This window comes from Ylistrum balloti, unplaced genomic scaffold (genome assembly GCF_031769215.1).
Source record: "Ylistrum balloti isolate Yb309-2 unplaced genomic scaffold, AGI_CSIRO_Ybal_v1 Utg370104, whole genome shotgun sequence".
In the NCBI taxonomy this organism is placed as follows: Eukaryota; Metazoa; Mollusca; class Bivalvia; order Pectinida; family Pectinidae; genus Ylistrum; species Ylistrum balloti.
Genome location: NW_026782129.1, coordinates 124,858 through 151,447, shown reverse-complemented (window position 1 = coordinate 151,447; position 26,590 = coordinate 124,858). Strand labels below are relative to the sequence as shown.

The 26,590-nt window shown below is 35.0% G+C and overlaps 1 protein-coding gene across 1 annotated transcript in view; it reads right to left on the bottom strand.

Annotated features, from left to right (window-relative positions):
- LOC132550112 (nose resistant to fluoxetine protein 6-like) overlaps window positions 1-20,582 on the bottom strand; it is a 42,698-nt gene extending 22,116 nt beyond the window's left edge. The window contains exon 1 of the mRNA XM_060214130.1: window positions 20,520-20,582. Coding sequence (XP_060070113.1) covers window positions 20,520-20,582 — 63 coding nt within the window. The remainder of the gene's footprint in view (window positions 1-20,519) is intronic.
- Between the last annotated feature and the right edge of the window lie 6,008 nt (window positions 20,583-26,590).

Sequence of the window (26,590 nt, the reverse complement as noted above, 5' to 3'; positions counted from 1 at the left end):
TAAGAATGATAGTTATATTTATAACTTGTTTTGTTGTAAAATAAGTTTCATTAAACCGTGAATTATTGTGACAGTCAAACAGAATCTGTGAACTTGAAGTATACTGGTATCTTAAATGTTGTCCTGATTATGGTTTCATGTGACCCTTACAGTATTTCAAAACGAAATTGTTAAATTTGACTGGATAGTTTTACTAGTTATAATTGTTTCAGAGCCAGTTACCATCTAGAATGGCTTAAATAACAATGATGTAGTGTCAAATTACTTGAATTACCGGCCATTCATTTGGTATAATCACCATTGTGGGAATTAAAACATTTATTCCAATTTGTACACCCAACTGGTGTAAAATTATTTTCTCTCCTACTCACGATCATTTACCTAACATTTATGTCATTTCTTGAGGATGTTTGTCGTGGTCATCTAGCCTTCTTTTATATTGTACTTCACTTATAATGATGTTTCCCAAGGTTATCCCAAATTCTTCCTTTTTAATGGTATAACCACAAGTTTCCACAGTTAACTTCTTCTTTAATGGAGATGTTAACTTATACATGTACCATCTTTTCTACATCAGTGTCATTTTTTCTTATCATGTGAAAGTGAGAGTGGACACTGTATCTCAGTCGGTTAGAGTTTTGGCATATGTAGCCTGAAGGTGAAGGTCTGAGGAGCTTAGTGCGATGCTTTCATCTACGGCTGTTTGTGTTTCTCAGGAAGCTATGAGCCAGTCTTTGCTGCTCTGTTTCTGTCCTTGGGCAAGACACTGTACCCTTATTGCAAACAAACAATTATGAAAGGGATTTTCAAGGTCATGTGTACTCTCCTAAATATGTATGCTAATGGTAATCCATTTAAATGGTAACTTTAAATGCTGTGTATCAAATTCTTTGTTTTTGACTTTTTTTAACCCTGGTTATATAAATAGATGTACTGATGGATGGACTATCATTGGATTTCACAAGGTCAAGGTCATGATGTAATATATTGTACATATAATGTAATTTCAAAATATGTACCGAATTACAGCTAAAAAAATTTTAATTGTATATATATATATAATGACAATGATCTGCAGTAGAGCAGAGTTTTTATGATAAAAACACAAGACAGTATCACCTATGTTTCTGTAATACATACAGTACTGTATGTATATCTCGTTAATTGGGGCTCATTATGATAAACAAGTTTTGATCTGGAAAATTAATTCTCGTGAGATCATTGTGATCCTGATTTCCTTGAGAAATATCATACATTTGATGTAGATATGTATTGTTGAGAAGCTGTTTTCAGAAGGCAACTTGTGCTTGATTACTGAATTCATCCATTATTCATGAGTATTGTTATGGAAGTAGGAAGCATGTTGTAGCTGTTGAGGGGCTCCAGAAGGGAAAAGGAATTTAATGAAAAGAAATTGTTTTCTTTCTTGTTATAAGATATCAATTATGATACAGTACAAATGTAGCTAGCTGGAGTACACGTTACATGTATATCCTTTGGGTCAATACCATGTACATCTTGAAATAAAACTTTTAGTATTGATTTATGTACAGTTGAAGACTCTTTCAATTAATGCTTCATCTGGAAGGCAAACATCTTTTTGTGGCAAATTATTTACCTATAAATATGATAATATACACATTTCTATGAAAAATAAAAATTACCCTTTAATATTGATGTCAAGTTTATGAAGGATCATGAGAGGTTTAGTTAGATTACAAAGAAGATTCTTATTAGGAATCATTTCAGACAAAAATTCCATAATTACTCTCATTACTGACATTATAGCTGCTTCAATCAATTCTAATCAAATATTCAATGATAATCAAATAGCTGGGTGTTTTGAATAATTCATTAATTAGATATCAGATGGATCTGTGAAAGTAATATTTTCCCCAAGTTTAAGACAGATCACTTATTTTGAATAATACAAGTGTGAAAATTAACGATTAATGAAAGTTATAAGGTTTTCTAGCAGAAATATCAGAATAGTTATGTTTACACTAACTTGTTAAAATCTAAGCCTGAGGTTAAGACAGAGAAAGTCAGTAAGGAATATGTATATTCCAGATTCTGTAAGCTATGATCAAAGTTTTATTTATCAATAATTTGTTGTAAAAATGATCTTTATATTCATTTAATTGTTAATTTTTTCATTTAACCTTTTATATATATATATGGCCACAAACAACATTCATAATTTTTCATTACAATTATATGATTACCAATATGTATGCAATATCTAATGACCAAGAATAATTAGAAGAGTAGAAATATAAATCTTAAACCAATGGATTGATGTCTGATATTGTCTTGGTGATGTGATTTCTTTTGACATTTAAGTTATTACAGATTCCATTCTTGATCTTTATATTGTAAACATCTTCCTGATGGAATTGTTTGTAATTTACCAATGAAAATTGTAAGGGTTGGTTTTGATGCATCATAACCAAGTAATGCTGTGTATAAACCTTTATTAAGTATAATTGTTTCACATAAAATTGTGATGTGTGGATCTATTGTGGAGGTATTGTTCACAAATACAACTTTCTCTGTAATATTGATAATATTTGATTTTTAATCAAAGGAATTAGGAACATATATGATTGTATAAAATCAGTATCAAAAGATGTTGATGCTAGATATTGAAATTGCTATTTGAAAAAAATTCTCAGAAATTCATTTACAAATTTAAAAATAAATGTGTGAGCAAAGATGGTCATATAACCTAAAATGGTGTCTCATGTAGATCCTTCTACCATAAAATTTGGAGTATCATTTTCTTGTAATTACAATCTTTGTTTGATTTCAGTATTGAGATTAACCAGAGCAATATTTCTGAAAAGAAAATAAATACATTTTGTAAATAAATAAATAAATAAATATTTCAAAATTTTGAAGTCCTACAGAACTGTAGTTACCAGGTGTTAACAAGTTTGAAAAAAGTTGTTTCTATCCATGACTTAACACGTATAATGAACATGACTCACAATATTCATTTTGCTGGATGAAGACCATTCAAAACTAGAGTACTAATGTTTTGGAGATTGAACTTTGTAATGCACATTAATGCAGTAGTTAAATCTGTTATATATGTGTAATGCACTGTTATAAACTTCCTACACCTGAACACTTCATAAATAAATCAACACAAGCTGTACACAGAAGTGATCATTAACCTTTTAGAGTCTCATTCTGATGGCAGCTGCAGTATAGTTAAAGTGTCACACATAATTGGTACAGGGTGGTAGACGATTCCCCAAAATCGGGACATCAACTGTTCCACATTGACACTGTCACATAGAAAAGAAACATCTATTCAAATCCACTGCTCTCACCAGGTTTGATCAGATACTAGCTGCCAGTATGGCAATAGCGTAGCAAAGAATTCTCTTTATCAAAGTCTAGTTATCTTTACATTTCAAATAGGATTTTAATTGATTGTTTAAATTACACATGAGACACCAATTACCAGTCACATTTTTATTATTTTTCATGTCACTATAAAACATGTGATCTGTCTTGAAGGAGGTTATAAATTTATTGAGAAAAGATTGCATTGCAAAGAATGAGGTTTCCACACAAATCATTCGGGTTAAAGATAACGATGCTTATAATTGAGAGACCTTGGCAGTTATTCAGGGTACATGTTGGTTAGTTATTCTGATTGACCTATGACCACACTGACTGCTCACAGCCCAACACGCTGTGATGGTGGAACCGATCAATGAAGGGTACAGTTCTGTAGTGGTAAAAGAAACAGCTTCATTCATCGTCGGTATCTTAACAAAAAGCTACCCTCTGTTATAATGGGAACAGTGATCAGATGCGTTTTAGAGGTTGATGGGATTCTGCGTTTTATAAACCATTGTGTAGTGTTTTTAATAGTCATTTTCACACGCTAGTGTAATTATTACAGAGATTCAGAAATAGATATCAATCTCGCCAAAAAGGATTCCTGTGAGTAACCAGAGAACTCGGATTCCATCGAATATGTATGTGTCTACATGGAGGTGTTGTTGAAACTTACTGGGCACAGTTTTATGGATATTCCAGACATTATCTTTGTTTCATGGTGGAGAAGACTTTTTTTTTTCAAATGCTTCTGAAAAAAGCAAGAAAAAGCGTTTCTATTGATGGTGTGGAAGAGCCGTTCGATGATGATGTGTCACCATCTGTGATTAGATTCTAATGTTTATGATACATTTTTTCTCATGAATTGAATAGTACATGTGATGGAGCTATACATGGGAGATCCATTCTTAAGGTCTTGGTGAAGAGATAAGGAGTGTCTTATGCCGTCACAATTTTTATGGTTGTGTGTATAGTAGCTATACAATTCCAACTGTCACATCTTGAGTTTGAGAGGATGTATAGATGACCTAGGAGAAAAACAAGTGTGAGCGTGGGTAATTTGGTTTTATTGATGAAATCCTGTTGTTAATGTAGACATCAGGAACATCTGTCACTTAAAGCTGTGATGCATGTTTGTGCGTGGTTGTGAATTTCTACAAGTGTAGGAAGTGTATTGATGTAAATCTGGTGATTGGCAGGAAGTGCGTTCATAACTAGTGACAAAGGAGTAGAATATCAGTGACTGAAATCGAAAAATAAAAATAACTTGGCTGTCCACACTTCAATGCAGATATAACCTCGTCTATTGATGGAGTATCACCACTTCTACTACCTGGGGTAAGATATTAAAACATCACCTGTCTATGCTAGATTACTCACATCATTTTTGATATAATTGATCCTGTCAGTATTTAACTTCAGATTTAAATCTAGCTTTATGTATTGAATTGACCATTGCTTTAGAAACAAGTATAAGAATTATTCTGGTAATATATAAAACTCTCATTTTGCCCAGAATGGAAACATCTAAGGAAATGTTACATACCTGGGGAAAACCCACATGTGTACAAGCTGGCAGCTGATGATCTCATGCACATATACAATCAGAATCCAAAACACCTTAATGAAAAAACACTTTGCACCCCCCATTAGTTAAAAGAAATTTGATTTGTATATAATCCTCTGTGTTAATACTGTATAGATATATTTTGTTATTGTGTCATATAACCCTGTATATTATAATAGCTGTAAATCTTGAAACCAATTTGTTTTTTGTTAATCTCAACTTATATAGCAGTGAAATCAGTAATTTTTGAGGGCATTATTTTCGTTAATTTCTAAGGTGCTCTTCATCTACATTATTTCTTAATTTAATGAGTTTGGCATTAGTTTTTAGTCAGTGGATTTCTTGAGCTCTCTTCGTCTACAAAATCAGCTGTCTGTGAATTAAATAGTTTTTGTAAACCAAGATATTTGAGCCCCATGAAGATATAGGATTTCACAGTAACTGTTGAAGTGTTGCTAGCTAAATATTTACAGTATGTAGCATTTTTTCAGGATCAGTAACTTTTAGTGAATGAAATGAATCAAAGAAAGTTTTTCTACTTAAACATACCCTTTTCAAGAAAGATCCTTGAAATAATTATAAAATGTGTGTTATGCTTATATTGGAATATGAAGATGTGTTGTGGGAGAATTTTAAGGAACAATTTAAACAAGTGCTAGAATTCATTTAGAAGCTTCCAGTCCTAACAGGATAGTTATGTAAGAAACTTGTTTGGGAATCTCTCTTTGATAGATGTCAGAAACATAAATTAATATCAATGTTTTAATATACTTCATTATATAAATCCAAGACATCTAAAACATCATACAACAGTTTCTTTATCATAAAGAAAATGTTTAAGATACTTCATGAGATGACTCCAAGGCATCTGGCCTGAAGGGCCAAGTGAACTGTCAATTTTTTCTACAAAATACTTCTAGTCATGACCAACTGACGGGATTTTGGTCAGAAGCATCCTTAGGGGAAGGGAAACATATTTTGTATAAATCGTGTGTCATGGCCCCCAAGGGCCTGAGGGACAGGGTCTACTAGGGGAAATTTTGAAATCATTTAAAATACTTCTCCTCCTGTATTAATGATTTGATTTTGTTCAAATTTTGGTCTGAATAATTCTTAGATGAAGAGGAATCAATTTTGTATAAACTGTGGGTCTCAGTCTCTTGGGGCAGGAGGTGCAGGGCCTAAAAGGGGAAATGAGCAAATTCTTTCAAATCCTACTCATTATGTCCAAATTTGGTCTAAAGTATTCTTTGGTGAAGGGGACTAAGTTATGTATATATGGTGCATCCCCGGCCCCCATGGTTGGAGGAGAGGGCACAATTGGGGAAGTGTATGACCTTAAATGTCCTTCCATTCAAGGATATTGTCCATGTTTGGTTTGGAGCAACTTTTATGAATAGTTAATCTTACCTTTGTTTGACCACAAGGGTGGAGCCCAATATGATAATAATATTAGAAATTGTTTGTCATATTTGAAATTCTTTAATTTAATCTTTAATTCTTTCAATTGCTGAATAGCTAAGTTAGCCAGGTGAGCGATGCAGGTCCCATGGGGCCTCTTGTTTAAAATCCTACTCCTTGGGTAGGAATGTTATGATTTTGTCCCAGTTCGGTGTGAATCATGTTTTGGTGAAGGGGTATCGGTTTTGTATGAACATAGGATCTCAGTCCACTGGGGTGAAATGGATGGAGCCTAAAATGGGAAATAAAGCAAATACTTTCAAATCCTTTACTTCCTGTAGGAATGATTGGATTTCCCCACAAGTAGTTTGTAGCATGTTTTGTTGGAGGTGAATGAATTTTGTATAAATGGTAGGTCTTGATCCCTTAAGGCAGGAGGGGAAGAGCTCAGTAGTGGAAATGTGTTATATCTTTGAAACAGTTTAGATCCCAATCCAATAACCATGTATTGCATTGCTGGGCATAAAGAGATAAACACAATTGTGGTGTAAGAATTGGTCCTACCTTTAGGTACTTAGTTTTCTTGTTAATATCTTTGAAGCAGTTGAGATGCCCACTTTATCACCATATATAGCAATAATGGGCATCAAGAGAAATATATATAAATGTACTCATAATGTAAGAAATTTACTGGCCCTCAGGGTAATACTAAGTATCTCCATTAAAATCTGCACCTTATAACCATATATAGCATTGCAAGGCATCAAGAAATGAAGTCAATTATGATGTAAAAAATTGGCTAAGGGGTGTGCCCAACCCCTAGGAACTTAGTTTCTGGGTTATATCTTAGAAACAGGTGAGATCCCCACCCATAACCATATATAGCAATGTTGTGGATCATGAGACAAACACAATCATGATGAAAGTATTGTCCCTTAGGTCTGGCTCCACCCCTTGAGACGTGGTGTCTTGGTTATATCTTTGAAACAGTCAAGACCTTTACCCTATCACCATAGGTTATAATGCTGGGCATCAAGATATAAAAACACAATTATGATATAAGAATTCACTCTAGGGTCTGGCCAACTCCTAGGGCATTTGTTTCTTGGTAATATGTTTGAAACATTTGAGATTCCCACTATATATAGCTATGCTGGGCATCAAGACATAAATACATTAACAATTTACAAATAGGCCCTTGGATGTGGCCCAACCCTCTGGACATAATTTCTTAAAATAATAATGGAATAACAATGATTTGTAATGAACCTGGTTCTCCTTCAGTCCCTATAACTAATGGTTTGTAATGAACCTGATTATCCTTCAGTCCCTATAACTAATGGTTTGTAATGAACCTGATTATCCTTCAGTCCCTATAACTAATGGTTTGTGTTAAACCTGATTCTCCTTCAGTCCCTATAACTAATGGTTTGTAATGAACCTGGTTCTCCTTCAGTCCCTATAACTAATGGTTTGTAATGAACCTGGTTCTCCTTCAGTCCCTATAACTAATGGTTTGTGTTAAACCTGATTCTCCTTCAGTCCCTATAGCTAATGGTTTGTGTTGAACCTGATTCTCCTTCAGTCCCTATAACTAATGGTTTGTGTTTAACCTGGTTCTCCTTCAGTCCCTATAACTAATGGTTTGTGTTAAACCTGGTTCTCCTTCAGTCCCTATAACTAATGGTTTGTGTTGAACCTGGTTCTCCTTCAGTCCCTATAACTAATGGTTTGTGTTAAACCTGATTCTCCTTCAGTCCCTATAACTAATGGTTTGTGTTAAACCTGATTCTCCTTCAGTCCCTATAACTAATGGTTTGTGTTAAACCTGATTCTCCTTCAGTCCCTATAACTAATGGTTTGTGTTAAACCTGGTTCTCCTTCAGTCCCTATAACTAATGGTTTGTGTTTAGCCTGATTCTCCTTCAGTCCCTATAACTAATGGTTTGTGTTAAACCTGGTTCTCCTTCAGTCCCTATAACTAATGGTTTGTGTTAAACCTGATTCTCCTTCAGTCCCTATAACTAATGGTTTGTGTTAAACCTGATTCTCCTTCAGTCCCTATAACTAATGGTTTGTGTTTAGCCTGATTCTCCTTCAGTCCCTATAACTGATGGTTTGTGTCAAACCTGATTCTCCTTCAGTCCCTATAACTAATGGTTTGTAATGAACCTGATTATCCTTCAGTCCCTATAACTAATGGTTTGTAATGAACCTGGTTCTCCTTCAGTCCCTATAACTAATGGTTTGTGTTAAACCTGGCTCTCCTTCAGTCCCTATAACTAATGGTTTGTGTTAAACCTGGTTCTCCTTCTGTCCCTATAACTGATGGTTTGTGTTAAACCTGATTCTCCTTCAGTCCCTATAACTAATGGTTTGTGTTAAACCTGATTCTCCTTCAGTCCCTATAACTAATGGTTTGTGTTAAACCTGATTCTCCTTCAGTCCCTATAACTAATGGTTTGTGTTAAACCTGATTCTCCTTCAGTCCCTATAACTAATGGTTTGTGTTGAACCTGATTCTCCTTCAGTCCCTATAACTAATGGTTTGTGTTGAACCTGGTTCTCCTTCAGTCCCTATAACTAATGGTTTGTGTTGAACCTGGTTCTCCTTCAGTCCCTATAACTAATGGTTTGTGTTAAACCTGATTCCCTTTCAGTCCCTATAACTAATGGTCTGTGTTAAACCTGATTCTCCTTCAGTCCCTATAACTAATGGTTTGTGTTAAACCTGATTCTCTTTCAGTCCCTATAACTAATGGTTTGTGTTAAACCTGGTTCTCCTTCAGTCCCTATAACTAATGGTTTGTGTTGAACCTGGTTCTCCTTCAGTCCCTATAACTAATGGTTTGTGTTAAACCTGGTTCTCCTTCAGTCCCTATAACTAATGGTTTGTGTTAAACCTGATTCTCCTTCAGTCCCTATAACTAATGGTTTGTGTTAAACCTGATTCTCTTTCAGTCCCTATAACTAATGGTTTGTGTTAAACCTGGTTCTCCTTCAGTCCCTATAACTGATGGTTTGTGTTAAACCTGATTCTCCTTCAGTCCCTATAACTAATGGTTTGTGTTAAACCTGATTCTCCTTCAGTCCCTATAACTAATGGTTTGTGTTGAACCTGGTTCTCCTTCAGTCCCTATAACTAATGGTTTGTGTTAAACCTGATTCTCTTTCAGTCCCTATAACTAATGGTTTGTGTTAAACCTGGTTCTCCTTCAGTCCCTATAACTAATGGTTTGTGTTAAACCTGGTTCTCCTTCAGTCCCTATAACTAATGGTTTGTGTTAAACCTGGTTCTCCTTCAGTCCCTATAACTAATGGTTTGTGTTTAGCCTGATTCTCCTTCAGTCCCTATAACTAATGGTTTGTGTTAAACCTGGTTCTCCTTCAGTCCCTATAACTAATGGTTTGTGTTAAACCTGGTTCTCCTTCAGTCCCTATAACTAATGGTTTGTGTTTAGCCTGATTCTCCTTCAGTCCCTATAACTAATGGTTTGTGTTAAACCTGATTCTCCTTCAGTCCCTATAACTAATGGTTTGTGTTAAACCTGATTCTCCTTCAGTCCCTATAACTAATGGTTTGTGTTAAACCTGATTCTCCTTCAGTCCCTATAACTAATGGTTTGTGTTAAACCTGATTCTCTTTCAGTCCCTATAACTAATGGTTTGTGTTAAACCTGATTCTCTTTCAGTCCCTATAACTAATGGTTTGTGTTAAACCTGGTTCTCCTTCAGTCCCTATAACTAATGGTTTGTGTTAAACCTGATTCTCCTTCAGTCCCTATAACTAATGGTTTGTGTTAAACCTGATTCTCTTTCAGTCCCTATAACTAATGGTTTGTGTTAAACCTGATTCTCTTTCAGTCCCTATAACTAATGGTTTGTGTTAAACCTGGTTCTCCTTCAGTCCCTATAACTAATGGTTTGTGTTAAACCTGATTCTCTTTCAGTCCCTATAACTAATGGTTTGTGTTAAACCTGATTCTCTTTCAGTCCCTATAACTAATGGTTTGTGTTAAACCTGATTCTCTTTCAGTCCCTATAACTAATGGTTTGTGTTAAACCTGGTTCTCCTTCAGTCCCTATAACTAATGGTTTGTGTTAAACCTGGTTCTCCTTCAGTCCCTATAACTAATGGTTTGTGTTGAACCTGGTTCTCCTTCAGTCCCTATAACTAATGGTTTGTGTTAAACCTGGTTCTCCTTCAGTCCCTATAACTAATGGTTTGTGTTAAACCTGATTCTCCTTCAGTCCCTATAACTAATGGTTTGTGTTAAACCTGATTCTCTTTCAGTCCCTATAACTAATGGTTTGTGTTAAACCTGGTTCTCCTTCAGTCCCTATAACTGATGGTTTGTGTTAAACCTGATTCTCCTTCAGTCCCTATAACTAATGGTTTGTGTTAAACCTGATTCTCTTTCAGTCCCTATAACTAATGGTTTGTGTTTAGCCTGGTTCTCCTTCAGTCCCTATAACTAATGGTTTGTGTTGAACCTGGTTCTCCTTCAGTCCCTATAACTAATGGTTTGTGTTGAACCTGATTCTCTTTCAGTCCCTAGAACTAATTTCCTGAGATGTCTTCTACCAGTTAGGGACATTTTCAACTGTGTCAGGAAAACGAAATGGCCATCATGATGTCATATCTAATTTTGCCTCTAAATGTGATGTCTCATTAACGGCTAAATGTATTTTAATCATCGTTAAATAGGTTATATATGGTGACAAAATAAATAACATTTCTCAGGAAACATTTCTTTTGTAAAATGTCCACTTCCAGTTTTCGGACGGCATCAAAGTTCAAATTTGAAATGTGTATGTAATATATAACTCATGTTTATGGAAGTGATTAATCTTTAGGTGAGATGTTATGTACAGGTGAAAAATCCTGTCCAATCGTTAGACAACAATTTCTAGTTATAATTGTTTAGTTTCTCACCTTCAGAATTGAATAATGCATGATGTCTCTTATTGTTGTATGTTCCTGCCCAAGTTAATAACAGATGTTTAGCAGACTATCATAGAATGCATCACTGCACATGACTCTGCTGAACAGACACCTCCACGTTACATGCAGAGGTTTGGTGTGACATGCCATGACATCACTTTTTTGTGATCTTATCACAGCCAGTCACATAAAACAGACCAATGCAAATAGTTTTTACACAATTTTCATTGTTTCATGTATTTTTTCATCGTTTGACAAATTGGAAGTTAACTTGTGAACAAAATGAATCACTGAGGCCCCTGGGGAGCAGAGGTAGTATATTCAAATATGTTTGTCATCCTGTTGAGATGACTGTGGGAAATTATTCTATGGTAGCATACAGCTTTCAGTAGTAAAGTATGAGAGTGAATTAGGTGGAAAGTTTGGAGAGATTTTAGATTTGATTCAAGTTTGGTATGTAACTCCTTTGATATGAGGTACGTATACGAGTACCATATATGGTATTGTACAATGTGGAAAATATCAAATATTTTGATTTAGAAAAAGAAAAACCAACATTTTTTATGTGATACAAGTTCATGCTTGATTTTTATCTAAAGATTTTTTGGTTCTGTTCAACCCTGCACAGTTTACAGTGTCCCACGCAGATTTACATAATCCTCCTGGATATAATACTTTCTGCGTATGAAATTCCGAAATAGACTTGTTCGCCAAAATGCCATCCTAAAGTCACCAAATGTGAACTATGTATGATATCTTTTCAGTTGATGGGAGATGATGACCAATGAGTGAGAAGCAGTTTTAAACATGTAAAGGAGAAATTATCAAACATTCCAACAGATTCATAAACAATTATGTGACAGATATTTTAAGAACCTATTAGACAAGTTGGTGTTACAAAGCCTCAATATACAGAACTTTCAGTATAAAAATTAAAGAGAAAATGTGATGTGATTTATATGGATATAGTAAAAAATGAACTTATTTAAGACATACTCTGGACAATATTGTGTTTATACATCCTAATCAGAGCATACAGAAAGCACTAGAAGAGAGTTCTAAGAGAATCAGTTTGCTCATTTTCATATTTGTTTTGTTTTTTAAAGGATCATTTACTTGTGGTATTTAGATTGTCAAATAGTTATCTAAATGTGTTAGCAATCCTTCTGTAATCATACAGTGTATGTACAATGTTGGATTAAGATATTGTCCCATGTGAGACACATATAAAAGGCATCCTCCACAACTCTATGATTTGGAACAAATTCTCATGTTGTGACTTGGACCTGCCACTATGTTTTCTTTGTTGTCATGTGGTCACTTGGACCTGCCACTCTGTTTTCTTTGTTGTCATGTGGTGACTTGGACCTGCCACTCTGTTTTCTTTGTTGTCATGTTGTGGCTTGGACCTGCCACTCTGTTTTCTTTGTTGTCATGTTGTGGCTTGGACCTTCCACTCCATTTTCTTTGTTGTCATGTGGTGACTTGGACCTTCCACTATGTTTTCTTTGTTGTCATGTGGTGACTTGGACCTGCCACTATGTTTTCTTTGTTGTCATGTGGTGACTTGGACCTGCCACTCCATTTTCTTTGTTGTCATGTGGTGACTTGGACCTTCCACTATGTTTTCTTTGTTGTCATGTGGTGACTTGGACCTGCCACTATGCTTTCTTTGTTGTCATGTGGTGACTTGGACCTTCCACTATGTTTTCTTTGTTGTCATGTGGTGACTTGGACCTGCCACTATGTTTTCTTTGTTGTCATGTGGTGACTTGGACCTGCCACTATGTTTTCTTTGTTGTCATGTGGTGACTTGGACCTTCCACTCCATTTTCTTTGTTGTCATGTGGTGACTTGGACCTGCCACTATGTTTTCTTTGTTGTCATGTGGTGACTTGGACCTGCCACTATGTTTTCTTTGTTGTCATGTGGTGACTTGGACCTGCCACTATGTTTTCTTTGTTGTCATGTGGTGACTTGGACCTGCCACTATGTTTTCTTTGTTGTCATGTGGTGACTTGGACCTGCCACTATGTTTTCTTTGTTGTCATGTGGTGACTTGGACCTGCCACTATGTTTTCTTTGTTGTCATGTGGTGACTTGGACCTGCCACTATGTTTTCTTTGTTGTCATGTGGTGACTTGGACCTGCCACTATGTTTTCTTTGTTGTCATGTGGTGACTTGGACCTGCCACTGTGTTTTCTTTGTTGTCATGTGGTGACTTGGACCTGCCACTGTGTTTTCTTTGTTGTCATGTGGTGACTTGGACCTGCCACTATGTTTTCTTTGTTGTCATGTGGTGACTTGGACCTTCCACTCCATTTTCTTTGTTGTCATGTGGTGACTTGGACCTGCCACTCCATTTTCTTTGTTGTCATGTGGTGACTTGGTTGTCATGTGGTGACTTGGACCTGCCACTATGTTTTCTTTGTTGTCATGTGGTGACTTGGACCTGCCACTATGTTTTCTTTGTTGTCATGTGGTGACTTGGACCTTCCACTCCATTTTCTTTGTTGTCATGTGGTGACTTGGACCTGCCACTCCATTTTCTTTGTTGTCATGTGGTGACTTGGACCTGCCACTATGTTTTCTTTGTTGTCATGTGGTGACTTGGACCTGCCACTATGTTTTCTTTGTTGTCATGTGGTGACTTGGACCTGCCACTATGTTTTCTTTGTTGTCATGTGGTGACTTGGACCTGCCACTATGCTTTCTTTGTTGTCATGTGGTGACTTGGACCTGCCACTATGTTTTCTTTGTTGTCATGTGGTGACTTGGACCTGCCACTATGTTTTCTTTGTTGTCATGTGGTGACTTGGACCTGCCACTATGTTTTCTTTGTTGTCATGTGGTGACTTGGACCTGCCACTCCTTGGTTTGGACCTGCCACTGTGTTTTCTTTGTTGTCATGTGGTGACTTGGACCTTCCACTCCATTTTCTTTGTTGTCATGTGGTGACTTGGACCTGCCACTATGTTTTCTTTGTTGTCATGTGGTGACTTGGACCTTCCACTATGTTTTCTTTGTTGTCATGTGGTGACTTGGACCTGCCACTCTGTTTTCTTTGTTGTCATGTGGTGACTTGGACCTGCCACTATGTTTTCTTTGTTGTCATGTGGTGACTTGGACCTGCCACTCCATTTTCTTTGTTGTCATGTGGTGACTTGGACCTGCCACTATGTTTTCTTTGTTGTCATGTGGTGACTTGGACCTGCCACTCTGTTTTCTTTGTTGTCATGTGGTGACTTGGACCTGCCACTCTGTTTTCTTTGTTGTCATGTGGTGACTTGGACCTGCCACTATGTTTTCTTTGTTGTCATGTGGTGACTTGGACCTTCCACTATGTTTTCTTTGTTGTCATGTGGTGACTTGGACCTGCCACTATGTTTTCTTTGTTGTCATGTGGTGACTTGGACCTGCCACTATGTTTTCTTTGTTGTCATGTTGTGACTTGGACCTTCCACTATGTTTTCTTTGTTGTCATGTGGTGACTTGGACCTGCCACTATGTTTTCTTTGTTGTCATGGTGACTTGGACCTGCCACTATGTTTTCTTTGTTGTCATGTGGTGACTTGGACCTGCCACTCTGTTTTCTTTGTTGTCATGTGGTGACTTGGACCTGCCACTTCCTTTTCTTTGTTGTCATGTTGTGGCTTGGACCTTGTGCTCTGTTTTCTTTGTTGTCATGTTGTGACTACAAAGTGGCTGATAGTCAAGCTAGGTTAGAGCACCTTTTGGTTCAGTGCCTCCATCGGGACAGACAACTACGTCTCTTATTCGTTTTTGACAGGCTGGTTTGTACTTTTCTTCTTAACATTTACTTCACACTTGTGACCCATTGCACTGATTTTCCATACTTTTCTTTGTCTGCTGAAATGCCCAGAAGGCTTTAATTAGCAGGCACATAACCAAACTCATTGCATACATCAACAAGTTATCATTAGTTCAGTTGACTGATTTTTCTAAGCAATTGTCATATTTGCTTGTGTCATCATCGTATCTATGGTCGAGTTTAGAAGGATATTTACTGAGTAGACATTTTGTTTACATAACATTTTCTTTTACCACAATAGAAAGGGATATTTCTTATAGATCACAAAATCATAAGGTATTGACTTTTAGTGATTGATACATTACCACTGATGTTCCTTTGTCATGCTAGCCTATTGTTAGCCAGGCTCAATGTACTTCTGTCTATCGTGTATGACAGTTTGTCTGATGTTTTCTCCCGAGAAGAGACCATCAGTTATGTTGTTTAATCAGGAAATCTCCACAGTATATCTCTGTAGTATCTCATCATGTGCCGCTGAATCGTTGATCTGCCAGTTTAAAATGGAGTTTAGAATGAAGCCAGTTCAGCAAATTGATTGAAATATTGATTTTTCTTACTGCATTTTGTAGATTCAGTGATAGAAATGTAAAAAACCTAAATAAACTGATTGGATTGTACATGGATCTGAAATTATTCTTCTCAAATTTCATCTTAAAATGGTGCTGTGAGTGATTTGTTTGAAAAGAGAATTTCTAATTATTTCTTTTCTCTTTAACTTTTTATGATGTTATTTGTTTGCACACAGAATACTTATTTTTGATCATGTGATAAAAATTCTATACCTTACAAGAATTAAGGGACTTTGTAAAAAAAAATGTTACCCATTGTTATTGGGTCATTTGAACTGTAAGATCAGGATAACCTCTGTTTGATGTGTTTCATCTTTTATTGTACACGGTTTTCATATTTTAAACTGTTCCAACAGCTGAAAATTGTGTGAAATGATTCTGAAATGGTCCTGACCAATGGTACTATTTTTCAGGTCAGTCGAAAATCCAATACCATGGCCACCATATTGAAAAACACATTTTAAACTTTTCAAGTTCCACTGCCACCACTGAGTTGCAAATTGATAGTGATGTTAAGAAAAGAAAGTAAACATTGTATTTATATGTTACTGCCACATTCAAAGTTAAATATTGAAGGATATTTTGTCTGCCTATCTGAAAGTATTCTGAACAATTTTAGTCATTCAATAACTGTTCCTGCTGCTGCCCAGGGGCCTCTTGTTTTTTACATTGACTCTTTTATCATACTGTCTTTTGTAAACTGTATAAATATTCTTTTTCAACACAGTCATGAAAGATTATTTTGGGATTTTCTGCGTAATTGGAATTACCCTTGATTCATTCGACTCATACAGTGCAGACTGAATACTTATCATGTCTCCCATTGGCTGATTATGTGGCATACAAAATGTGAATTAGGTTTTTGATATGGAGTTGGTGTACCAGCTTAATGTGCTATAGGACCGGTATTGTTTTGGTGTAACCATGGCAACAGTAATCATATTGTTTATAATTATAAAAGTCACAGAAATTCCATGACAATAACATGAGTAATACACTAGGTTATAATGACACACCAGGCTGCAGCTCTTTATCTAGTATAGAACTGTTATTTCAGATATCAGAACCTTACATCATTATTTATAATGGTGGCCCATTATAGATGTACAATATGTAAATTGTAAATTCACACTAGATACACAACTGTCTTCAAATTAAAACTTTGGTATTAAACTGTACAGTTTATCATTTTTGAAGATTTTTCTTGTTATAAGGGATTCTGTTTTCTACTTTATTAGGTGGTAGACTAAAATCAGAGCAGATCATACTAAATTTACCATAAAAAATGAGATTACTGGTAATGAAGGAAAAACCTAGCCAGAGTGTCAGGATTTCTATGAAAATAATTTTTTTTTGCTCTGATGTTTTTGGTATATCTGAAAGAAGTGGATTGATCTTGTTATTATAAATGTATGGTACATTTTCTGGAGAATTCAAAAATTGATGTCAACTTTTCACAACTTAAATACACGATAACCTGGATCTATACATACCAGCATCTGTAGTCACCTTAGAATTGAAAAGATTCACCACTAGACATCATTTTAGCCTGTAGTCCATAAAACTGATGGTTTTACTAGGTATGGAGGTGCCCCTGTAGACATTACATAGGCAGATGATCAAGTCTCTGTCAAATTCTGCTAGCCAGAACTCTCCAGAAATAAGTATATTATTCCTAAGTTGGTATTAACGTGGTTTACACGTCTTTTCACTTATTCCTCTTACTAGTAAGTGTTTATACATTTCAGGCAGAGTTGGTGTAAAATCTATTGACAATTATTTATGTATGTTGAAGCATTGCATTTGAATGGAACTCTAGGGAAACAAGGAACCATGATGTTTGTAAAGGGGCATTGGTTGAGTTGGGTAAAGGGGTATTGCTGTATGTAGGGCTACATCAAAATACACACCCTTCAATTTGATTTTTTTTTTAGGTGATGCACTTTGTTGTTAGTAGTATTTGATTCTGATTTTTAAAAGTCAACTACACTATAACAGTGTATCCGAACAAGATGAATGTTAAGTACATTTTTATTTTTAATATATTTAATGTAAAATATTGAATTGGGACAAATCATTCACCCCAAACTGTGTGTTAGCTGGTACCTTTTCACCGGTTTCTAGATCAGGATTTTAAAAAAATCAAAATCTTGAAAATCATTGTATGTATAAGGTAGACTGGAGATTCTAAATCTTATCTATATCACATATAGTGTATGATATATTTTCCTTTAGTCTGTGATAGATATTGATGATATATGAATATAATTGCTTTACAAGGCAGGGTTTGGTAAGAATTTGTTATAGGGCATCCTTGGGTGAAGGGACCTTATTGTTCATAAACAACGAGTCCGCCCCTCCTGGGTTAAAGGCAGGGACAGGATACCAATAGGGGAAATGGGGGCAGTTAAGCTGTAACATCTTTCTCCTGTTAAGATGAACAAATTTTGACCAATGATCTAGAGGATAATGTGCATAGAAGATTCAATTCTGAATAAACAAAAGATCGAATAGTGTAGCAATAGAAAAGACAGACCCAATTGGGGAAATAAAGGTAAATCAGAAAAATCCTTCATCTTCTCAGAGGTGACGAGGTTTTTATGAAATTTTTGAAACATCATTGGGCTAATTGGGAGCAATTCGGAACATATCAAGGGTTTGACCCTCGAGGGGCAGAGCTCAAGGAGCTAAGTCCAGTAGGAGAATTAGGTGTAAACCTTAAAAATTGTTCTTCAGTTTGTATAAAGTAAATATGACCAAATAAAACATAGTGAGAGAATAAAAACCTATAAATGGATCCCTTGTTGTCAGGTCACCTGACTCAATGTTTGTATGCTTGAAAACACTATTGACCTTAAACACTGCAGCATATTTCCACCAAATTTGCCCCCTCCGAAAAATTGGGAGGGGGCAACCATTGTGTAAAAAGAAATAGTTGATTAATGACTCTTGAGGACAATAAAGGTGGGTCTCTCAAGTGAAAGGTAGCTTCAGTTTTGGATCAAAGTACTTGTCTTTAACACTTGAGTGGACTTCAACCCCATATTTGGTCTGAAACAACACAAGGAGAGGGAACCATTTCTTAAATAAATGAAGTTGATTCATTCCATGGGGAATCAGGGCCTGGGATCCAAAACTTAAGGGCATATAGGTAAAATTCTGCTTAAAATAATATGCTACTCCTTAATTCTTCTGTGAATATCAACCAAATCTTGGTCTGAAACAAACATAATTGAGAAAGGACATTCATTTCTTAAATTGATAAGATAAGTTCATTTCAGCCATGGCATTGTAGATACTCCATACAATGGTTTACTTTTCAGGATGTTTGATTGTCAGATGACCATTAATGCCAGTTTAGGTCACTTTTTCTCCTTTTCATTCATTGATGAGATATTGAGACTTGGATATAAATTGTTAGTGTTACAGCATTTGGAGGCTTAATATATCATACCACCTTTTAAAATTTTCTTTATATACAACAAGAACGCACAAGATATTGAGACTTCTATTCATAATCACTATTAACTACTAGGATATAAATTGTGGCCCTAGTGAGAGAAGCTTGTTAGCAGCATTTGAGAGAAGCTGAAAATGTTAGCTAGACCCTCAACGATATGATATATATTCTATTATTATGCATTGGGGTTAAAATTCCCAAAATGAACGCATGTTTAACAGAGTGATAACACCCAGGTAAAAACAAATATTAATAAGAAACTGATAAATGCAGAAGATAAAATTTTCAATTTTTTCTCCATTGCAGAAATACTGAGCTGAGATGCATACATAGAGAGGAAAATCACTAACACTAATACATAATGAAAATCTTAATTGAAAATTGCTATGTCAGCTAGCAGGAAGATATAAACTATAATTTAATAACAATATTAAATTATCATAATATTTTCTCCATTGCAATGAAGATAAACACATCATGGGCAGAGTCTACTACAGGGTTTACCTGGGCCTATTGTTTGTCTTGTTAACTCATACAGGTGAGTCACACAGCATTTACCTAGCCATCTTTGTCTTGTACTCTCCTACTGGTCAGTTTGTCACTGCATTTACCCTGGCCTATTGTTTGTCCTGTTGATTCGTACATGTGAGTCAGTTACAATGTTTACCTTGCCCTATTGTTTACCTGGGCCTATGTTTTGTCTTGTCGACTCGTTCATGTGAGTCAGTTACAATGTTTACCGTGCCCTATTGTTTAACTGGGCCTATTGTTTGTCCTGTTGACTCGTACATGTGAGTCAGTTACAATGTTTACTGTGCCCTGTTGTTTACCTGTTCCTATTGTTTGTCTTGTTGACTTGTACAGGTGAGTCTGTTAAAGCATTAACCTGTATCTATAGTTTGTCTTGTTAACCTGTACAGGTGAGTCAGAGGTTTAGCTCATATTTGAACTATAAACTAGATACAACATTTATGTAAGTTTGCAACACTTAACTCTTTTTATAGCATTAATGGTCAGTATAAATGAAGGAATTTGCTGCAGGCAAACATCATATTGCCCGTTTGCTTATATATACATATCCTATGCATTTGAAGATTTACAGTTATATTTTGACAATTACATATATTTTGCATTGTATGTTTCTATTGAGAGTTATTTTCTGTTAGAAATATTATATGTTATACATCTGTGTTTATGGTAAACAGTGAACATATTGTTCCATATTATTAGTACTGACACTAAGGTTTTGACAATTGTTAACATATTGTAAATGTACATTGACAGTATTATTTAGAGGCAGACCATTTTTAGTTTCTGCGCGATGTCAGACAAAGACATTGGTGACCTGGTTCTCGCTGTGATGGAATTACATCGAGCAATCTCTACTCACAGCTACTCCATAATCACGTTTTCTTTTGTTGCTACATTCTCCTCCGAGAAGGAAATTGGCCATTTCCCCCATTAAAGAATGCTGTGAAAAGAGATTTGTTTTAATTTTCACATATTTTAGATTACTTACTCAGGTGATGATACACGAAACAGCTATCGAGTGTGAATTAAGCGCAGCCTGTACAAAAAACCTGTTCATTCCAAAGACATTGATTTTAATTCTTGTGTCTAATTTTTTGTCTGCCACCTAAAAAGCAATCCCAAGTATCTGTGACATTTCTCAGATAGTTTAGCTGAATAAAAATCTCAATCTTTTTCGGATGTCTCTCCTTAATCGAGTTTCCCTTACACGTCTTATTGTCTTACTTTATCCTTTATTTTTAGCTACACGGAAACAAGACATTTTCATCAGTGAATTATTTTAAGTAATTCTTGTGTCTGACTTCATGCTTTGTTTAAATGTCTGTCACAAGACGAAAATATCTGCCATCTTTATTTTTCTTCATTAGATTTATGCTGTAAAAGAACATGCTTGTGTTTTAAAGTTTGATGTTGACTATTAAATTATATAAACAGATTCCCACATGATCTGATGTTAGCTGATGCTGGCTCCTGGTATCTTTGGTATGATATATATACTATATATATATTAGTGGCTGTTTCTACACCACAGGGAATACATTTTAGCAAGTCCTGGCGACTGAAGTCTCAGGGAGAGCTGAGGCAACAGAGGAATTATGTCTAGGAATGACAGTATAAGGCTGCTGTTCAGAAAAGCCTTTATTTATAGATATACTTTCATGGCCTGATGTCAAAGTTGGTAACATTTTATGATTTAAGTAAGTAACATATTAAGCTGTTGAGATATTTTTTTTATCCTAAACTGGAATATACCACATAGTAGAATGGGTAGGATTAACATTCCACAAAGCTAGACTTAGAACTGCGAGCTACAATAATTACATAACACATTTTCTACAAGCCATCCATGTATGACCCTGGCAGTATAGAGGACATGAAACCCAATAAAAACAAAATGTATTCTCCACAAGAAATGAAGTTATATTAGACCAGTGTCTGTGTCTTTCCTTGCATTATTTTTTGTGCTCCTCAAAAACTTTCCTCAATTACATTGTTGCTAACTCTTTGTTGAAATTTTTCTTGCTGTATGCTAGGATTATGAAACTTGGTGTTTACATTGATCATATGAAGACAGTGTGCTGTGTACCAATGTTAGAGCCCACAATCCCTTAATTACAGAGTTATTGCCCTTTGTTTAAATTTTGTATTCAGAGCATTACTTTGCCAACATTTGAACTAAGATATTGAAATGTGATGTATATATCATTCACGCAAAGTCAGGGCCCTTGACTCTGCAGTACAGAGTTATTGCCCTTTGTTCAAATTCTGTGTCATGAGCTTAGCTTTGCTTGCATTAAAACTATTATCATGAAACTCGGGGTCATACTAAGAGCATTTGCAGTATACCAAATTCATAGCTTGCAACATGTTAAAATTGTGTGTCCATTTAAGTCATTTTCGGGTAGCGTTCATCAATTTCACTGATAATCTTGTGAGTAATTGTGGCAGAATTTCAGACTTTCATGAAGATTTAAACTGGTACCCGTTGTTTATAAGATACAATGTATTTACAGTTTTAATTCATTATACTTTATCAGGGCTCTCACATCCCATTTTTGGACTGGGGCCCGGGGCCCTTAGAATTCGGAAAAATAATGGGGTTTTCCTTAGAATTCGGAGAACTTGGGGTCTAAATTGGGAAAAAAAGATCTATTTTGCTTATTCGGCCCCAAATCTGGCAAATCAAGAGCCCTGTTTATAGTCTCACAATTTAAGATGTGTTGCATGTAATGAATGTTTCATTTAGATTTTTTTGGACATAATGGCAGTTTTTTTAGTCCTTGTATGATGTTGATATTGGTTGATGCTATTAACCAGTTCTTATTTAACTAAAATACATATCTAGTAAAGGATGGAGTCAGGGGGATTATCTGTTCCTTACATCAGGTGTTTTGGAATGTTCTTTTTCGTACATATTTTTTGGTCCTTATGCATATCTGAATATCAATGGTTTCTTCAAATGATAACTTGGAAAATTGATTTCTCCTTTTTACCTCAATAAGAAAGCTGGTAGCATTATATTTTAACGTTAATGAGTCCCAAATTGTTTTTTCTGTGAAATTTTATCGTGAAGGATCTCGTGATGTAACATGAATATCCATGTACCACAGCAAGTATGAGGTTACTGTAGTGATAATGACACAAAAATACATGGAGTTTTAGGATAAATTGGAGAAATTACAGGCACCATACAAAATGCGGTGACATGGATTCACATGTAGTTATTTTATTCTATTGATCACCAGGGAAACCCCACGACAGAATTATATCTTTGATTGCCTATAGCACGGTACTTTTTACAGCGTGTTTCTCTCGTTGCTTTTTAGTATCGATTTCCTGATAGGTTTGGGTTATCGACTCAGATAAGTTTCTTTTTACTTCTACTATAAATAGGAAAAGAAACATACTGATTTAATTGATATAAAATTAAATAGTGGGACCTTTTATTGAAATATTTTAAAGGATTGTAGCATTAATGATTTGAATGTAGATACATTGCTTGTGACATCATGTGATTGAAAAACAATTACAAAAGATAAAGATTGTAGAATATTATAACCAACAAAATGCTGTAAATTGATCACTTATATTTGTTTTCAATTGGTTTCTCTTATAGTTTTCTATAAACTTGAGTATCAGTGTACCTGAGATTTTTCTAAACATTGACATTTTTGTAGCTGTTTCCTCAATCATAGTGTGTCATCTGCCGCTTTTCACATTTAAGACTTCTCCTCAAGTTCAACCAATGTGTTTCAGCCTAAACTTGCCTGAAATGATCTTGAGATGGTCCTAAAGAAATGTTGTTAGTTTTCATGCCAGCTCTAAAATTCCAATATGGCTGTCAGTGCAGACATTTTGAAAAACACATCTTAAACTTATTCTGAAGCTTTACTGGTGCCAGTGAATTGAAAGTTAATGTGGATGTTAAGGAAAGCAAAGTGTTGTTATTTTGACACTGTCTTTAAATGTCAACACAGGAGTTGTAACCTGTTTGCACAATAAAATTTTTCCTGAATAATACATATTTTAATCTTTTTCTCATGCTCTACCAATGATACTCAGCTCAGACTTTCCTGAAATAATGTTGAGATGGTCCTGACCAAATGTTGTTATTTTTCAGTAAGTATGTTAAAAATACCATATGGCTGTCATGGCTCCTATCACAAAAGACACATACTCTTCTAAAATTCAGCTGGTGCCTTTGAGCTGAAATTTTTGGGAATATTTAGAAATGAACCTTGACACTTGTTGTTTTTCTTTCCTTAATTGATGAAATATTCTGAGCATTGCTTTAATGATGAGAAATTGTTTGTTCATTCAGCCATTGTCTACTGCTATATTTATTATATCATCTACAAGTCTTTCCAGTCAGATAACCATTGAGATCCATGGGCTTCTCGTCAATTCTATTTATGTATACCTAACTTTGGGTTTCACACAGGACTTGAGTGTCAGCCAGACTAGTAAGGCCCCATTGATCATGTGTAACAGTACCCCTACAGCTACAGCGTCTGGCCTTGCCTGAACAATAGATTTTTTCTTAAATGTTAGGTTAAAAAATTTCGATTACTCATGGTAGAATTGTATGTAATATATTGATAGATTCTTTTTATGTTGTTAAACGTTAATACTGTGATAAAGTTTTATCTTATAAATTACACCACACTCACAGAATTTTTTAATGATAGTATTTAGTGATCAAAGCAATTCAACAATACCATGACAGACTTGTTTGTTATAGACAATACCACACTGAGAGACAGTTTCAACGATAGTATTCAGCGACCAAACTTTATAATACCATGCGTGATAGCAAGAACTTCCTACGGAATCCTTTTAGAATAAGTCATGTAGAGATGTCTTTAATGCCGATTTCACATGACAAGTCGCCAAATACCCCATTTTACCTACAGACTGATCCAAATGTTCAACCATGATACAAGAGAGTGCTCTAATGCTTACAAAATGCACACAAATCGTCCAAAGTAATTCACATTTTGTATAAATCTCTAGTTTTGTTTCTAATGGAATGCTATGGTTGTTACCTGACATTTTGCTGTATTTATGCTTTCCCTGTAACTGAGGTAGTCACGTAGGTTTTCTTTTCAGCCATAAATGGTGCGGACTATTTTTACGTACCTGGTAAGAATTATTAACCAGTCCGCTACAAGTTGAATCTTGTCATAATGAAAAGCAGTTTGTAATAATGAATTTACAAAACTAGCTTACAATTTGGATATTGCAACTATTGCACAAACAATGATTGAATTCAGCTTTTTAACTTGGAATCAATGTCAGTGAAGTCTGTGATAAGATATACATCTTGGAATATACTGATCACAATAGCATCATAATAAAACTAATGCGCATATAACCGCTTTATCTTTAATTGGGATGGATCAGAAAAATTAAAATTGCTATCAGCCATTTCAAATTTCGGATTGGAATAAAAAGTAAAGTGTCCTATATTTCTCAGTAACTGCAGAAGGAATCAGGAAGAACAGGGTACGTTGTTCTTATTCATGTCTTTGTTACAGGTACAGCTCCAGATTTACTGAATTTCTTATTATGGAAAATTGTTAAGTGGTTTGAAAGACCAATGGTACCTTACAGATCCTTTTTAATTGTTTTCCCTGCATAATAATCCATTTCTGATCAATTGACTAGAAATTGCAACTATATATATTAACGAATGGTGCAATACTATTTTCAAAATACCTTGGAAGCTTGTACATTTTTGAAGTTGAAGAGAACAAGAAAGAAAAAGAAAAGAAACTATGTATATGTATATACTAGCAACATCATGAAGCCTTTCAATGATGTTGAGATCCCACTGGAAGCTCATGTGTATAGTGTGCTATTTCTTTCAATTGAAAAATTGAATAACTTGAAGCTGTGGTGAAATTACCTTCCACACACCTAAATAGAGTCTTCTTCTGTTACAGACTTCCGTCAATGGTAATGATGTTGAAATTTCATTACCTTGGAAAAAGTATAGATTTTTTCAATCTGTGCCAATTGTCAATGGCATGTGACATAAGTTATTCATGACTATTCTAAAGGTTGATTGCATTTACTGCTTTTTTTTGTGTCTTATATTTTTTCACAATTTCTGTTTGAAAATTAAAGCAGCAAACTGCGATAGTAGATCTACAAAACAGAAATGCCTGAAAATAGAAACAGTTTGGTTATATCTGAAATTTGTAATAGTCATGTTGTATTACAATACATGTGTATTAAAACTGATAGAAATGTGTTCTGTTGATAATGTTCACACATTAGTTATAGATATATGATGCCATTGGAATGTACACTAGTAAGTAATTACCTTATAACATGTTATGTATGGCAGCCATTAGTTATTTGTTGAAGACATTGATTAGTACATGTTGTTGATAAAACCTCTATAGATTTTACACATTAACAGACATCAGCATTTCAACTTTGTTAAAAGACAAGGAAACCATACTAAAGAAGTTCCTTCTAATAAATGTCACATCAGCATGTAGAGTTTCTTAACAACATCCAAAACCACTCCTCTTGAACACTGCCAGTGGAGTTCTGTCTCCCTGTCATTCTAGCATAGGCATTGTTAGTCTTCTCTAACAGTCATATATGCAATATACTGAATATATGTGACAATAAAATGTTGACTAGTACCAAATGTATCCATATAAGTTTGATATCCAGTGAAAATGCATACCAATGTTATTTCAGTGTCCTGTTATAAGCCTAATTATTACTGGATAAATATGATGATATTCAAATCTCAGTACTTGTATAAAAGACCTGTTCTTTATCACAAAATCTCATATTGTATTCTTTTTTTTAGGTACAAAATCATTTATATATAAAAAATTATCCTATGTCAGATGATGCTGTAAGGTTTTGAAACTCAGTTCTTTGTTTATCGTACTCGAAGGGAATAAC